Source organism: Podarcis bocagei, assembly GCF_964188305.1.
Source record: "Podarcis bocagei genome assembly, chromosome: 13".
In the NCBI taxonomy this organism is placed as follows: Eukaryota; Metazoa; Chordata; class Lepidosauria; order Squamata; family Lacertidae; genus Podarcis; species Podarcis bocagei.
In genome coordinates this window covers 37,082,976-37,100,550 of record NC_138138.1, presented here as the reverse complement: position 1 = coordinate 37,100,550, position 17,575 = coordinate 37,082,976, and the positions used below count along the sequence as shown (strand labels likewise).

At 47.4% G+C, this 17,575-nt stretch overlaps 1 protein-coding gene across 1 annotated transcript in view; it reads right to left on the bottom strand.

Annotated features, from left to right (window-relative positions):
* Positions 1 to 912: 912 nt before the first annotated feature.
* SLC17A7 (solute carrier family 17 member 7) overlaps positions 913 to 17,575 on the bottom strand; it is a 57,589-nt gene continuing 40,926 nt past the window's right edge. The window contains exons 4-12 of the mRNA XM_081167218.1: positions 17,001 to 17,115; positions 16,650 to 16,737; positions 15,663 to 15,749; positions 14,997 to 15,139; positions 13,860 to 14,009; positions 11,976 to 12,108; positions 9,898 to 10,008; positions 7,518 to 7,645; positions 913 to 4,457 (exon numbers count right to left, since the gene is read on the bottom strand). Of these exons, the coding sequence (XP_081023344.1) occupies positions 4,098 to 4,457; positions 7,518 to 7,645; positions 9,898 to 10,008; positions 11,976 to 12,108; positions 13,860 to 14,009; positions 14,997 to 15,139; positions 15,663 to 15,749; positions 16,650 to 16,737; positions 17,001 to 17,115 (1,315 nt within the window). The 3' untranslated portion in view covers positions 913 to 4,097. The remainder of the gene's footprint in view (positions 4,458 to 7,517; positions 7,646 to 9,897; positions 10,009 to 11,975; positions 12,109 to 13,859; positions 14,010 to 14,996; positions 15,140 to 15,662; positions 15,750 to 16,649; positions 16,738 to 17,000; positions 17,116 to 17,575) is intronic.

Sequence of the window (17,575 nt, the reverse complement as noted above, 5' to 3'; positions counted from 1 at the left end):
ATAGCAGTGTTGGGGCAGAGCCAGTAACAAAATGGTGGCGGAGGGAAGGCAGTTTTCCCTAATCAGGTGGCAATTACTGGCAATCGTTTTCTATTAATATCTAACACATTTTTTTGAATAGGCCACATTCTTAGCCACAGTGACTTTCTTGTGGTAAGGAGATGCGACTTCTATAGTTAAACTTTCTTAAAGCTATGTACAGACGTTGGCTTGGAAAGTATCATGAATCAACCTTTCCATTTGCTCAAAGGTTCTAACTGGAGGAGGTGGGATATATATATATATATATATATATATATATATATATATATATATATATTCTCTCCCCTCTGTTATACACACAACCCTGAAAGAATTTTTACTCATCTCCTGCCATTTCTTTCCCCCTTCTCCTTTCATGCTTGACTTATGCCATATTCTCCTCAAAAGTCGCATCCACTTTCAAAGCGTTGCGATACTACTTTAAATCCCCCAAAGAATTCTGGGAGCTGTAGTTTAAGGGTGCTGAGAATTGTTAGAAGGCCCCTACTCCCCCCACAGAGCTACAGTTCCCAGAGTTTGGGAAAGGGATTGTCCAACCACTCTAGAAATTGTAGCTCTCTGAGGGGAATAGGGGCATAGCTGTCAACTTTTCCTGCGAGAAATCCTATTCGGAATAATGGCATCTCCCTTAAAAAAAGGGAAACGTTGACAGCTATGAATAGGGGTCTCTTCGTGACTCTCAGCACCCTTAACAAACCTCTTTATATGTATGATATGCATGCAACTGGCGTTATATGACAGAGGTCCAAACTGATCATAATTGAATAGAGAGTGGATATATGGAGAAATTTCTGGGTGAAGGATAGTCAGGCAGCGGCAGTTCAGTCCCCCAGCGCCACGCACACAAGTACGCTCCTTTCCAAACCCATGTTTGGTTTCGTATATAATATTTATATTTATATATTTACACAAGAACAGGGTATTTATTCCAACTGTTTGGGGGTTATCCAGGGAGGGAGGTTACACGTACAGAGCAAACGCCAGACAGACCAACCAACCCACAGAGGGAACTTTGGGGCAGAGGGGGCTGAGGGGGGGGAGAACTTATGGGGTGGGGGTGGGGGGAAAGAGAGCCTTTCCCTAGCATGGGGCCTGAACGCTGTCAGCCCCTTGATATTCTGGGAACCGGCTTTTGTGAGACTGGATCAACTGCCACAAGGAGCTGTGGGATTATCGGAGGTGCCTCTGGAACATGGCAAACGACTTGCACTCCAATGAACTCAAGCAAGTCAGTTTCCGATGCAAAAGCTGCAGGTGTGTTTTGGGGTGACCAGAAACCAACAGCTCCGCCAACCCCAGAATTTGCTGACACCGTTAGGAATCATTTCCTAACAGAGTGCTTTACAATCTTCTTTGGCCCATCCTTCCAACAATCCTCTAAGGTAGGCCACTGTCCTTTTTGTACACGTCTGAATTGCTGAGGGCCATTTTAAGATGAAACTCTCAAAACATCTCAGACCCTAAAGCAGTATTTCCCCAACCTGGTGCCCTGTAAGATATTTCGGACTACAACTCCCATCAGCTCCAGCCAGGGAGCCGTGCTAGCTGGGGCTGATGGGAGTTGTAGTCCGAAACATCTGACAGGGCACCAGGTTGGGCGTGGTCATCCTAACGGAACATTCTAGTGTCCACTGGGTAATGCTGGCTCCTGTCATGGTGCAAAAACCCTACGTTGTGTTCACACTAAGGCAGTTAAAGCACCTTGCAGCTGCAATGGGAGTATGTCCCACTGAACTCAGCGATGCTTGCTTCTGAGTAAACATGCATACAATTGCACTGTAAATAGCTTGTGATGCTTACAACACAGATAACTAATTTGCGCTTACACAGTATGTCTGTACTACACATTTAAACCAGTCCCTGTGCCCTCTGGGAATTGCTGATTTGATAATGGTTCAGTGTGGTATAATGGCTGGAATTTTGAAATTTGCCCAGGGAGACCTGGGTTCAAATTCTTCATTCAACTACCGGCTGAACTTGAGCTAGTCGTTCTCTGTAAGTTTAGCCTAGCTCACGGGGTGGTTGTGAGGACAAAAGGATGCAATCACCTTCTGGGAGTAAAAAAGGGGTGAAAAGACAATTTATAATAATAATCAGCTTTGTAAGGAGAGTATCCTAAAAAGTGGGATAGAGATCTATGAACTAGCTAAGTAAAATACTCAGATCAGCACCCTCGGGCACCAACAACCCCCAGGGTCCTTTGATAGAAACCAAAAGAGATAAAACACAATACTGCTTTAAATTTGTAATGTAGATGTGGCCAGCTTCATAATGTTTCACAGCCACTCAAAACTGCACTTGAAACACTTTTAATATATACTATTTTAAGCATAGTGTGAACCTTTATCATGTTCTAGTTAAGAATCTAGAGTAGGAGGGAAACCTGTGGCCCTCCCATTGTTACTGGACTACAACTTCCATTCACCCTGACCATTGGCCATGCTGGCTGGGGCTGATGGGAGTTGGAGTCCAACAACATTTGAAGGGAGCATAGCCACCCTTTGCCCCCCCCCCCCACTGAGGTCTTTGGTGACAAAGCTTGGATTATTATTTTTTTAGGGATTTTTTTTTAAATTTAGGTTTCAAATAATTTTGAAGCACTGTAAGCCTGAAAGCGCTATAACAACACTGTGTGAACACATGCCTAGAATTATTTTTGGAGCGAGTAAAGGAGGGGGGGCTCTTGAAACTACCATCCATAAGTATTTGGGGGCGGGGAGGCGGTGTCACTTGAAACCACTATGCAGATTTTCACTTGTCCATTGAGAAAAACGTCAACCAGTGTAGCACTGAAAGCATTTTGTGGCTTGGGGAGGTGGGGAAAACACACATTTACAGTGACAAGCAAGTGGAGTATTTAGAAATGATGGCCTGTGGGCATTTTTAACGGAGAGGCTGGATTTGTGCCACAGAAGAAGCATGGCTTGACTGGTTCTCAGCATAGGAGCAAGGGGTCTGCCTTAGGGCCAAGGTGAGCTGCTCCCCACCCCCTCCTCAGTGCAGGGTCATTTTTGGCGCATGAATGCTGAAGGCATAAGATGCTCTGCCCCTCACAAATTAAAGCTCCCCAGATACATTCACAGGAAGGGGAAAATATTTGATTTGTTCCTAAGAAAGAGAGAGGGGCCTGAGGCATAGTCTAAGGCAGGCTTCGTCAACCTGGTGCCTTCCGGGCGTCGTGCGCTACAACTCCCATCAACCCCGGCCACAATGGCCAGGCTGGCTGCAGGCTGATGGGAGATGTAGTCCAAAACACCTGGTTGGCACCAGGTTTGGCGACAGGCTGGTCTAAGGTGCTGAAGCAGTGAGTGGCAGAGTGGGGGGCGAGGCGACCAAACACAGCTCCATCCCGGGAGTGGAGGATGCTGAATCGAGGTGCCTGCTTCACATGGAGCCAGACAATTGGCCCATCTAGGCCAGTGCTGTCTACTCTAGCTGGCAGAGGCCTTCCAAGGCTCAGCCAGCCATCTTTCCCAGAGCCACTCCTTGACGTCCTTTGATTAGAAGAGACTGGGAATCAAACCTAGAACTTGATGTATGCAAAGCGCATTTTCTGCCACAGACCTACGGCTCCCTCCACCTGGGTAACCCAGAGGCCATAGGTCATAAATCAGTGCTATTGCGCTGTGTCCAAAGGTCTTTATTAGGGCTCAAGGGGTGTTTGGGTGTAACTTAACTCCACCCACCCCTTGCTCCCATATCCTGAGGATAGGGGGAGGTACCACAACTGGAGGGGTCAGAGTAGGTGGCGTTGGGTCTGTGTGAGGCATGGCGGCTGTCATGACAACACACGGGGGCCTGTGGAAAAGGAAGGAGGGCGGTTTGGGGTGTGTGGGTGCCCTTGGGTTTTTTTTTACCAAGGCGTATGAGGCTGAAGAGGGAGGCAGTTTTCATTGGGTCTGGACGGTTGTACCAGAACTGAGGGGTGGGTGGGAAAGGACGGTAAAGTGAAAGGGGAGGGGCAGAAGCAACCTAAACACAGGCCTTTCCCCCCTCACTCCAGAGGACTGAACCAAGGCCCCAGCACCCCAGGCGGAAGGAGGGGTGGGGCATCTCTACGACAAGTCCCGCTCTCCTGGCGTGCCATACATATACGAATCTTTGCCAGGCTCCTGGACGTATTCGTCCTTCTTGTCCCAGTCAGCCGTCCAGCCTCCATTGGCAAAACTGGTGCTCTTGGTAGCGCCGTAGCCCCCGCCTCCCCCTCCCCCGCCCCCTCCTGCGGCCATGCGAGCCGCTTCGTCCTCCTCGTCGGCCAGTTCGTCCTCGTTGATGAAGCCGCACTTCTCCTCGCTGATCTCTTCCGGCTCGGCCCAGGGCTGCTTCTCGCCAGAGGCGAAAATCCCATAGAAGATGACACCCCCATAATGCACTAGAGAGGCGATGAGGAAGACGTATTGCCACTCCTCCCGTGTCTGTGGGGAATGAAAGAGGGAAGAGGTCAGTGTGGATAACCGAAGAAAGTACAGTGGTACCTCAGGTTACATACGCTTCAGGTTACAGACTCCACTAACCCAGAAATAGTGCTTCAGGTTAAGAACTTTGCTTCAGGTTGAGAACAGAAATCGTGCTCCGGCAGCGAGGCAGCTGCAGGAGGCCCCATTAGCTAAAGTGGTGCTTCAGGTTAAGAACAGTTTCAGGTTAAGAACGGACCTCCGGAACAAATTAAGTACTTAACCTGAGGTACCACTGTACTTCATTCATTTATTCCAGTGGTTCTTAATGGTTGGTCCTCAGACCCCAGGGAGTCCATGTAGGCCACCCAGAGGGTTCATGGCAAGTATCCGTCAACTGTCCGGGACATCTTGTTTTGTGGGACGTGAGAGTACAGCGCGTCAAAACTCACAAGACTGCAGTGGCCCAAAAGGCACGTTTTTAGGTGCTGCACTCTCATGTTGATCATGTGACTCACACAGGAGTGCAGTTCAGAAAACATGCGTTCCGGTTTTGCACCATTGACCATAGTGCCTCATTTGCCCTAATGGACTAGGCCCATTTAACAGAGACATGTGATAGGGCCTTCTCTCATAATTAAATTTTCTGTTTTACAATTTAAAGTACTCATTTTTACATCCTTAAGAATGAAAGAATTTTTACATCCCTTTTTCTCTTTCCATGGTTCATATTACGTATCATAAATCCCTGTGTATTTTACAAAGACTATACCATTCAGTATTCCATTATTACACCCATGAAAACTTATTTACACTGTTGAATTTATCAGTGTTGCCGGCATTTTCAGCTGTACACAGTTGTTTCCCATATATTCAATAAACGTTTTCCAATCTTCTCTAAATGTATGTTCTCCTTGTTCTCTTATTTTATAGGTTAAGTCTGCAAGCTGTGCATATTCTGTTAACTTAAGCTGCCATTTGTCTTTGGTTGGGACCTTACTCGTTTTCCATTTTTGGGCTAACAAAAAATGGGCCGCAGTAGTGGCATATATAAATAACCTTTTTTGATACCTGGGAATTTCAGTCTGAATTATCCCCCAACCGAAAGGATTCTGGGGGTGTTTTTTTTGGGGGGGGGAGTTCTTTTAAACATTTTTTTCCAATTCATTATGGATCATTTCCATGATCCACAGTAACAGGACCTTCTCTTCTCCATTGTTGCTTGACCAGACAATCCTTTTGTTGCCCACCTTGCTGGATAAAGTGGTCCCCCCCCCTTTTGGTCCTGGGCCCAAAAGATGCCCAAGTTCTGAGTCTTGCACTCTTTGCCTTTTTTTCTCTTTGCTTATTCTCTCTTACAATTTAATTGGTGTTATCTGCTGGTGCTTCCAGCCCGCTTCATCTTTCTCCCTCCCCTGCCCAACCCCTGTTTATATATTCCATTGATTTTCTTAAGTGCCTCATATTGCGTGTGGCAGAAAGGCAGGGTAAAAATGTTCTCAATACACATTTTTTTAATTAAAAAACAACAACCAAAGTGTGAGTTTAGAGTGTCTGCTATTAGAAAAGAACACAGATACTGTGGGGATATCAGAAATCTGGTAGGGCAGGGATAATCAATGGGATACAATTATCCCCAGATATAAAATATACAGGAAGGACCGAGGGGTTTGCACTGGTAATGGTGCTGCTCTATAGGTCAAAGAGGACATTGACCGCAATAAATGAGAAACCTGAGGAAGGACAAATCCAGTCAAGAATCACTGCATATGGAAATAACAGTCTAAAAATGTAACATAGTACTGGGGGGAATGCAACAAAGCTTCTGAGAAGGAGAAAGAGCCATGATAGCTAAGTGAAACATTCATGTTCAGAAGCAACGTTAACATACCTAACATGTAGTATATCCATGGTATTCATGTAATATTTTAACCGTTTGTAATTCTAGATGTTAACATTGCACCCTGCCCTCGGATCCACCGAAAAAATGCAACCTGAAGCGTCTGTAACCCGAAGTATGACTGTGAGCCAGTGTGGTGTAGTGGTTAAGAGCGGTAGTCTCGTAATCTGGGGAACCGGGTTCACCTCTCCGCTCCTCCACATGCAGCTGCTGGGTGACCTTGGGCCAGTCACACTTCTGTGAAGTCTCTCAGCCCCACTCACCTCACAGAGTGTTTGTTGTGAGGGGGGGAGGGAAAGGAGAATGTTAGCCGCTTTGAGACTCCTTAAAGGGAGTGAAAGGCGGGATATCAAATCCAAACTCTTCTTCTTCTTCTTCTACAGGAAACTCCTCACTTGTGTGAGACCAACTCGCATGCCACCATGTACATATGTGGCGCTGCGAAATAAATAATTCAATTCGAACCCAGAAGTGGTACAAAAAAATGGGCAACAACGGCCCGAGAAGAGCACAGGAATAGCAAAAAGAGCCGCTAGCAATCCCAGGAGCCATTGCACCGACCTTTGAAACCTGTGGAGAATTGGAGTTTGAGAAAGGAGGCTTGGAGGAAACAGTGCTCTTCTCCCCCCCCCAAAAAAAATGTTTAGGGGTACTCTCATTTTCCTACACATATTGAAATACTGCCCCTCAATGAGGCCAGGCTTAGATTCACAAAATGTTTAGGGGTATGCGTACCCCTGCATCTCGTCCCCCCCCAGGAAAAAAGCACTGGGAGGGAGTCTGGTAAGCAGTTTTTTAAAGGGTTTTTCAAGAGTTTCCAGGGATTTAGAGAGCGCTTGCAGGCTTTCTAGGTGGTGTTCCCGCTATATGTGATTTCACTCCCAGAAACTTAACCCCCGCATGACTGAAACGAAACAACAACAACAATGTATTTCTTCCTCTGTCCTCCTTTTCTAGCTGCTCCATTCCATTGCCCCCCTTCAGTTTTTCAGCCTCCCCACCCAACTGCTCTCAACCATCAGGAAGAGAGCATATTGTTAGGCAGCATGCTCAGACCCCCTCCGTGTGTGGCTGTTGCCATTCTGGCTACATAAACGGCACTTGGAGAACCAAATCAGAAGGTTAGAAATTATGGGGACAGGAAGTTCTCAGGAAGTGCTTTCAGGAGCTTTGATTCCTACCTTGTGTTTGGTCATAGCTCCAACGATGAGTGGACACACCATCCCTGACAGAGTTCCCACGCCATTGGAGATCCCCATGAGGATGCTGGCATATCGGGGGGCAATGTCCAAGTGATTGACGTTAAATCCTGGAAGCGAGGAGGCGGGTTATAGAAAGGAATTTACATCAGTTTCTCCTCTAACTTTGGAGCTAACGTACTCCACAGATTGCCTCTAACTGAGGCTGCTTCCAGATTATCAGTATTTTAAAGTGGTATACAATTACATACAGGCCAATCCAGGTAGCGCAATGATTGGGAAGTCCTGAACAAACCTGCTTCCCTAAAATGATCAGACGTTTTGCAATAAAGGAAATGACAGAAAATACGCACTGGAAAAAGTGGGATGACACTTGTTTTGAGGACTATCGTCTAACCTCCCCACAAACAAATCAGAATGAATGCTGATTAAATAACCAATGTCATCTACTCTCTCCGCAAACATACCAGGTTGTCTGGAAGCATCCAAATGTGCTAAAATGTTACAGTTTACTGCTAGAACTACTAACGGGTATTCCCCGCCCCTGTAAGTTCATGCAAGATCACAGTCGTTTGGTATTAGACTGCAGTTAGAGTGTGAAAGATCTCTTACTTCTGCAGTCATAAACAGAAACAAAGTTCAAAGGAATAAGCATGTGGGCCCCTTGCCTTGATTTTCCACCCTCCTTTTGCGTTTTTCCTAATCATGATCTCCTGAAAGAGCTATCACCCTTATTGCCTCTTACGGAGCAATCCTGTGCTCTGGTTAAAAAAGATTTTCAAAACCCATTAAATGCTGTACAAAACAATCATCAAAATGATTGAAACACCTGGCTACTCATCCAAAAATGTAAACACCCCCATAACCCTGTTGACATAAAAAAAAGTCTTCCCAAAAAATCAAAAGTGGGGATGCCTGCCAAATCTCTGCTGGAAGAGTGTTCCTTCCATAGCTTGAAAATGCCCAAATTTGGTTGAGGCCGGTCAGGAACATGGAGGACCTCACAACTCAATGCATATGCCGGCCAGGCAAAAGCACCCAGAGGGCACAGGGCAAGGGGGGTTAGGGGTGTGGTCAAAGGAGAGGGGGCATGGACTAGACTTTGAGGGCCATGCAAAAAATGGTGCACCTAATGAGGATGAACCCTTCACAGGGTTGAACTATATGGGTATCAGAAAGCCTCCATGTCAGGCGTCCCACTGTGTGGGAGTTGTGGGCAAGGATGGGCGAACCTTACAATTTCAGGTTTTCTCAGTTTATTTTTCCAATTTTAAATACCAATCTTAGACTCGGTTCTTCAGTCTGCTAAAAAAACAAAAAACAAAACAGTCCTCATGAAAGTTCATCAGCATTTTACCTAATACAGTTCATCAGCATTTTGCCTAATACAGTTGTACCTTGGAAGTCGAACGGAATCCGTTCCGGAAGTCTATTCGACTTCCAAAATGCTTGAAAACCAAAGCGCAGCTTCTGATTGGTTGCAGGAAGCTCCTGCTGGATGTTCAGCTTCCAAAAATAGTTCGCAAACTGGAACAGTCACTTCCAGGTTTGCAATGTTCAGGAGCCAAAACGTTCAGGAATTAAGCCATTCGACTTCCAAGGTACAACTGTATACATATTTTTGCAGGCCAATTCCCCCTGATATAATGTTATTTTCACAAATATATGCATTTTGATGCACATTTTACCCCAGTATGTGTTCTTCTACACACATTGCTTGGTTAGAGAAGTGCATTGCAAACTTCAGAGAATTTCGCACTTCAGAGCATGGCTGTTTGGGTTTGTGTGTTGTTTCAGAAAGAACAACTTAGGTAGGAGCACAAACTTAATTTCTCTCTGATCCCTACTTGTTGGGGGGAAGCAGAGGACCTTTAATTTGGAATGCCACAATGCCCTAACCATAGCTGTCAACTTTTCCCTTTTCTTGTGAGGAATCCTATTCGGAATAAGGGAATTTCCCTTAAAAAAAAGGGAAACGTTGACAGCTATGGCCCTGACACAGGTGTGGGGAATCTTTTGTGGCTGAACTACAGTTCCCATCGGTCCCAGCAAGCATGACCAGTAGCTGAGGACATAGGAAGTTGTAGTTCAGCAACAACTGGAGGGTCTCACCTTCCTCAGAAGGTCAACCCAGCTCCCTAAGAGCAGTGGCAGAGCTTCATGCTCTGGCACCGGGGGCGGGTGTGGAGAGCAGGCGGGGGCGGGGCTGGTGCGCGTCTTGGGGATGTAGCACGACGCCTGTGGCGGTGTGGCGCCCAATGCGAGCAGGCGGCAGCCGCGATGGCACCCTACCAGGATCACGCTGCCGGGGGCAGTGCGCTCCCCCCGCACTCCTCTTCCTCCGCCAGTGCTAAGAGCTTACCTGAAATAGCAAAACCGCTGAAACCCACGGCCAGAACAAGGAAAGAAATTGCTACGCCTTTGCTGTGGGAATAGCCAACCACTAAGAGGAGTGTGGCTTCCATGCCAAAACCTGACGAAGAAGGAAGAAGAGAGAAAGTGAGTGCGGATACACAGCTCCCGCACAGCTGTGTCTATTTTCAACTTCTGACTGTGATCACGCTGCATAAGAAACTAGAGCAGGGTGTACATAAAACTTACATGTGGCTGTGCAGGCTGCTAATTTTTTAAATTTTTTTGCTAATGGAAGGGGAAGGGTGTCATAACTTAGCAGGGCTGCAAATGAGCCATAGAGCATATGCTCTGCATAAAGAAGGCCTCAGTTTTTGGCAATTGCAGGTGGAAAAAATTGCTGTTGCACCCAGATCCCGCTTGCCGGCTGCCCTCAGGTATCTGGCTGGCTGCTGCGAGAACAGAGTGCTGCACTAGAAGGGCCTTTGACCTGGTCCAGAAGGGATCGTGTGATGTTCTTAAGCTCAATCCCCCAACATCTGCAACACATGGTATGCATGTGTCATTTCAACACCAATTCATTCTCCCAGGTGTTAAAAATCCTTTTAAGCCACTCTGGAAGCTTGTGTTTTATTTATCCACTGTGTGGTTGCTTTTTAAAAAATCTATTGTGTTATAGCTGATGTTTTACTCTGTTTGATCTTATGGTTGATTGTGTAACTTTATTTTATTTTTGTCTTAAGCTGTCCTGAGAGCTGAGATGCACTGATGGTGCAGGATGAAAATGTAACAAATGAGCTAACGAATAAAAAGCCAGCCTTGAGTGGAAAAGATCAAAGGCAGTGATGAGCAGTGGCGTAGCGTGGGGGGTGCAGGGGGGGCCGGCCGCACCGGGCACAACATCTGGGGGTTAGGGTTATGGGGCGCAAATCCACGTGTTAGGGGGCGCAAATTACTTGCCTTGCCCCGGGTGCTGACAACCCACGCTACGCCACTGGTGATGAGAAAGACCTTTCTTCGCATAAGGCAGGATTCCCCAACCTGGGCTGGGCTACACTTCCCATCATCCTTGACCATGGGCTGATGGGAGTTGTAGTCCAACCACGCCTGAAATGTGCCAAATTGGGGAAGGCCAGCATTAAGGTATTTGTCAGCAGTATGGTCCTGGGTTATATGGACTTGGTATAAGACTGACTCATGAATAAATGAGGGTCAGGGGAGGTTGCAACTTTGTGAAAAGTGAACTGGCAAGAGGAGAGCTTGCTAAAAGCAAGAGCGCAGGGTCCACTGCAATCCGCAGGATAGGGATACAGGACAGAAATACGTGGTGATTTCTCATGCCCTCCTACTGGAAACTAGGGCTGGGAGATATCAGCTTTTCAACACTGCGATGTATCAGCAGCTAAACATTGTGATAGAGTGACACACTGCAACGTTGAAAAGCAGAGGGAGGAGCAAGCTGCATTCTCCTCAGCCCCGCAAGGTGCTGGGGTGAAACTGCCTCCACTCCCAGTGTAGCTTTTTCCTTCCTCTCTGCACCAGGCGCTGGTGGCTGAGGGACTCAGGAGCGACGGCAGTTTCACCCATGATATACTGCTGGGTGAAGGCGCCATCACCCAGGCCTACTAGAAACTCCAGAAAAGCATTCTAAGCAGGACATGGAAACCTCTAAGGGATTTTGCATCCACAAGTGCTAAAAAACTGAGGTGTGCCCATCCCTGCGAAAGAAAGAAAGACATCTCAGTGAAAACAGAGATTCTCAGAAACCTGTGCAAGTTCCTGGATTCTGTCTCTAATGCATTTGCTTCAAATATTGTGGCACTCTCAGCACTGCCTAGATGCTGCTGGGCTCCAACTTCCATCATCCCTGGATATTTGCCATGCTAGTTGGGGGCAGATGGGAGCTGGAGTCCAGCAGCAGGTTCTGGAGGGCAGCAAGTCCCCTACTCCTGGCCTGGGCACTTTTCTCTAGAAACCTTTCCCACCGCCAAGCCAGCCACCTGCCCCTTACTGGAGTCCGGGTATCTCTCACCCAAGCCTTAACCCTCCTCCCCGAGCCTTTTCTCCAACAATGCCTTTCTCTCTCACCCCCACAGTTCATCATCTTGCGGACGTTTGTGGTAGACATGATCCTCCGTGTCCGCAGGTAGTCGGCGATTTGGCCCCCAATGGGCACGATGATCGTCATGACCAGGTGAGGCAAAGCGGAAAGCATGCCCACCTGCACAGGGAGGGACAAAAAGGAAGAGGCAGCCCATAAGTTCCCGGCACAGGAGGATGTTTAAAAACAGTTAAGAAAATCCAGCTGTCGTATGGGGTCTTTTTTCGTTTGAACATTACGTTTATGACCAAGGGCACCCGCAGAATATTTTTCAAGTAGGAAGAAGGGCAGTGTATGTGTGTGTGTGTCCAAGTAGAACACTGGAAGGGCGGGATAAGGCTTATTTCTCACACACAAAATGAGAATAGTGCCCATATGTTTTGTCTCATGTAGCAGGTTCTGCAAACTTAAGAGTTTTATCCAGCTGAAGTCTTATTCAGAGTAGACCCACTGAAAGTAATACTGCCATGACCATGAATTTCAATGGGTTGACTAATACGTAGGGCTCAGTTGAAGACAACTCTTAAGTTGTGTAAAACTGATGTACAAGACAAAATGTGCAGGTACAGTGGTAGCTTGGGTTACAGACGCTTCAGGTTACAGACTCTGCTAACCCAGAAATATTACCTTAGGTTAAGAACTTTGCTTCAGGATGAGAACAGAAACCGCGCAGTGGTGGCACGGCAGCAGTGGGAGGCCCCATTAGCTAAAGTGGTACCTCAAGTTAAGAACAGTTTCAGGTTAAGAACGGACCTCCAGAACGAATTAAGTTCTTAACCAAAGGTACCACTGTACCTTTCTTCTCGCTTTTTTGGTGAGAAATTAGCCTGATAACATTGGGTGGCGTTTAAATATGTTTTACTCAAAGCAGACCCACTGAAATGAATGAACATGGCTAAGTCAGGCCCGTTAATTCCAACGGGTCTAGTCTGAGTGGAATTTAGTTGCCAGCCACCCATTGGATATAACCTGTGCTCTCTTTAAAAACAAAAACGAAAGCCTGGAATCTTGGGATTATAGTTCCTGGTGGGGGGAAACTGCCCTTCCACAGACACCCATGTTGAAAACATTATATAATTCTGTCAAAGGACTTCAAACCCAATTCCAGTACTCCTCTTCGCCATCACCATCTGCTTCCTAGTAGTAGTTGTGGCAGGAGCAGCGGTGGCAGGTGAGGGTGCAGAGTGACGGAACTGAGCTTGCCAAGAGAGGGAAGAGACAAGGCCAGGTGTGATGAGGTCAGAGGAGCTCTGGGCTGGTAGTGGCCATTCAAGTGCACCTGCAGGGCCGCCAATGTCAATTCAAAGCGCCCTTGGTCTTGCCGAAGCCTCATGGTACCCCAATCCTTTCCTTACAAGTGCCATTGCCAGTGGGAGGCTGCCATTGGCACTCCAACCACACACACACACCCTGCCCATGCGCTGCGACTGTGTAGATGTATGTTTTGGAATCCTGAAATTTGATCCTGCTAATTTCTGAAGTTTTATACTGCACATAGAATAAAAAAAAAATGGAACATCTTCGTTCCTTTTCTCTCTGTGTGTCTTTGTTTTAGATTTTTGAACCTGTTTTCTCTCAGAGTGCATTCCTGCTCAGCCCTTGCCCCAGCATACGATGGAAGAACAATTGGCACGTGGCTAGGGCCACCTTTTCTTTCTCTTATCAGCACAGAATGAAACACCCTCTGCTAATTAATTAATGACGACAGCAATATTCGCCACTCTTCACTGGCAGGCCCCAAGACCGGGTTAGAACAATTTGAAATTCAGTATTAAAAACAGCGAAGAGAACTTATGGACAAGTCTCCAATTTCTTGCCCCGACACGTGCAAGCGCACACACACACCTCAAACCAAGGGCAATTTTTCTCACCTTGCTGATTTCAAAGCCAAAGACTTCTTCAAAATAGGCCGGCTGGCTAATTAAGAGCAAATAGAAGGTCCAGCTTCGGCAAAAGTTGGCCACAATAATGGCGTAGACAGGCATAGAAGTGAAGAACTTGCGCCAGGGCGCTTTGAATTTCTGCCAAGAGGTAGGGAGGAGAGAGAGAGAGATGAAAACGTTAACAGAGTTGCCTCACATCCTTGCATATCCCCACCGCAGTGCTGTTGCAGGACTTCAGAAGCCACTTGCCTCCTCAAAAATGGTGCCCCATGAAGGTCCTGAGAGCTTCCCTACTGCAGAGAGATCTTCAACGCCTGCCGCCTCACCACCATACATTTAAAGCATATGCTTCCCTGCTCCCCAGATCCTGGGAGCTGTAGTTTCCTGCTCACAGAGTTCTAACGCTCAGCATCCTTAAACTACCGTTCCCAAGATTCTTTGGGGGAAGTCGTGCTTTAAATGTATGGCGTGTGAACAGTTTCCCTCTCTGTTCTCTCATATCCTTGCCCTTTGCTCCTCCACCTTCACCACCCTCACCTGTCCAAATGTCTCTTTTCCCTCCTCATATGAACCTGCCCTGCAGCCCAGTATGCTTGGAGCTGCCTCCCAGGACACCCGCCTGATACCACCACTAGGCCCCATATGCACTCGGCATTTGAAGCAGTATTCTACCACTTGGAACAATTAGGCTTCCCCCAAAGAATCCTGGGAACTGTAGTTTGTTAAGGGTGCCGAGGGTTTCTAGGTGGCCTCTATTCCCCTCACACAGCTACCATTCTCAGAGTGGTTTAGCAGTCAGCCCCTCTTCCCAGGGAACTCCATAGCTTGGGACCTGTCTTTTTGACCTCCTGCCTTCTTTCTCATTTTCATTTTTCAACGCTTCATCCTATGAGCTCAAGGTAGCGCACGTGGTTCTCCCCCCCTCCCCATATTATCCTCACAAGAACCCTGTGAGGTAGGTTAGCCCGAGAGGCAGTAACCAGGCTTCGCAGCCAAGGGGGGATTCGAACCCTTGTTTCCCGGCGTGGTAGTCTGGCACTCTAGCCACTACGCCACACTCTGTTAAGGCTCCGTGCACCTTGATGGCGCCATAGGAATGGCAAGAGAGCAATGCAAGGCACTGACCAGAAGGGGATTCATAAGACTGGCGCTTTCTCCAATGCTTTCTTCTATGTATTTCCTCTCTTCCTCGGTGATGGTTGGGTGCTGGGCAGGACTCTCGTAGGAAACCAGCAGCCAGAACATATACCAGAAGATACCAAAGCTGCCTGCCAAGGAACAGAATTGCAGAAGCCGTTGGAGGGAAGGGACCTACGATCTGATCCAACGAGGCTTAGGCAACCGAGAAGGCATGGTAGCCAAAGAGTTGGCCTCCCCCCCCCCCCAATTTTTTAATTAATTTTCCAAATTTATAACAAATAAGACCCACAAATAAAGGGGAAAAACATTACAATACTAAAACAAAAAGCAACAAAAACCAACCTATAAATACCTAATCTTTTAATGCCTAATTTAGTTTTCATTGTTAACTGACATCCTCGAATTTCATTGAATCACTTTTTAACAGCTTTCCAATGTCCTCTTTCTAATCAAATTAACACCTTTAGTTTACAATCTTCGTCTCTTTTCATAATTTTCCAACTCCATAATATTTTACAATTCACTCTAACTCTAGTCCTAGGCTCATTTGGTCCTTTCAGGTAACTTCTACTTATCGTATGTTACAATATTTAGCTAAATAGCCTTTGAATTTCTTCCACTCTTCTTGGCATGACCTCCTGGTTGGCTTACCGTAGACGTAGAATACTGAGCTCCACCCGGAATACTGCACTAGGATCCCCGCGAGAGGCATGGCCACCACAGCCCCTGCGTAAGAGCCTGTAAAGGCAGAGGGGAAAGGTTAGCCAGAGACACAAGCTGAGATTCCTAACTCCAGTGGGGACTGGTGCCCATTGGGACTGGCAGGGCAGAAGTCCGGGTGACCAGCTGGCTGTAAGTAAGAAGGCAGCCAGGCGTGGGGTCTGGCTGAGGGCAGGCTGAGCTGGTGGGGCAGTGCCCCCATTTGCCCGACTGCACCAGCCTTTACTGCCTGACTCCCAGCAGCCCTCGCTACCCCTCTGAGGTTGCTCCCACACTCGCCGTTCCATGACTAGCTGCCGTCCTTTGTTATAGCTATGAAAAAGGAAGAAAAAATGGTGGGGGGAGGATGAGAGGAAAGCAGTGTTCAACGCCCTCTCCTTGCAGAACAGGAACTGTCAAATAATGGGACAATTCGGGGGGCAATTCGTCAGTTACCCACCAGCGGTGCTGTTTCCTGCTCAGCAAGAACAGTAAGAGGGACAGAATTTGCAAGGGGGGAAACTGCGAAAGTCGCAAGGGACCTTTGCTAACTGGGAATTTATTCCTTCTGAATAAACACTACAGAAGGATCCTGGTTGTGGAGTTAGGAATTGCTAGACAACGTGGCATTTTGTTAAACTCTGTATGGAACCACTGTTTCAATTCCTCAGAAGCGAAGCAGTCCTCGTGTGAAAGCAACTTACTAGTGAGTTTTGCTAAAGTGAGTCACTCACCAAGCGCTGTTCCAACATGTAAAACCAAACCAAGATGTGATGCGTCATCTAGACTTTGGGACAGGTCTTCTAGGCTTCTGTTTAAGAAGTTTCAACAAGCCAGAAGCCAAAGGACATCAGGTTCAAGGGGGCAACCATGGTTTTGTTGCATGGGAGGCCCTCCCTGCCCATTTAACTTCGATGGTCGGTGAACATGTTACCTTACCACAGAAGGCTGTTGTCGCCAGGCGGCTGCGTTCCAGGGGGGGTGCCCATTTGCTCCAGATACCGTGGCATGCTGGGTAGGTGACCCCCTGGAGGTGGAGGGCACAGAGAGTTACATAGAGATCAGAGCTACCTTTCCACTGGAGAGAGAGGGAGAGAAGAGGCAGGCCCAAGGAACAAGCTCTGCTTCTGACCCATAACTCTGTCCCACCTTGACTCTGTTCTTTACAAGGGGGCTAAGCGCCCCCAGGACAGCTCTGAGGGAAGGGAGCTGAGGCTTCGGAGAGGAAGGTGGAGAGGTTGATATAACGGGGCGGTGCGAAAGCGTGGAGATTAGGGGTGCGGGCCTTACCTCCACAAGGCCTTGCAGGATCCGCACGAAGATCACGCAGCCAAAGTGGACCCTTGCGGCCGATGGAATGAGCATGTTCAGGGTTGATGTCGCCACAATGGCAAAGCCAAAAACCCTGTGGACCAAAAGGCAGGTGTTAAGAAAAGCTGTAAGGAAAAAAAAGAAAGCCCAGGCCGTTTGCTTTCCCTCTCCCCATTATTCTTTTGATATTTACAGAGGTTTTTTTGTTCCACGTGAGCCTGTGAAGTGATAAGGGAGTCAATGGCCCTAATCACCAGCGACTTTCATGGCTGAAGGAGGATTTGAACCCATGTCCCACATCCACATTCTGATGGTCAGCCAATTGCTCTGAACAGCTCCCTGCCTCTTCCCGCAAAGTGCTGTAGAGACTAGAGACCTGCACAGCGAGAGGACAGGCCTAGGAAACACCATAAGGAACCTCTGCTTTCTCTAGCGAGGGTCTATGTACGCATGTGTGTTTCGAGATAGGTGTTTATTGTGGGGTCAGTGATGTTCCTCATGCTTGCAAATTTCTTGCACGCTAAACTTCTTAAATTATCAACTAAAGTTTACTT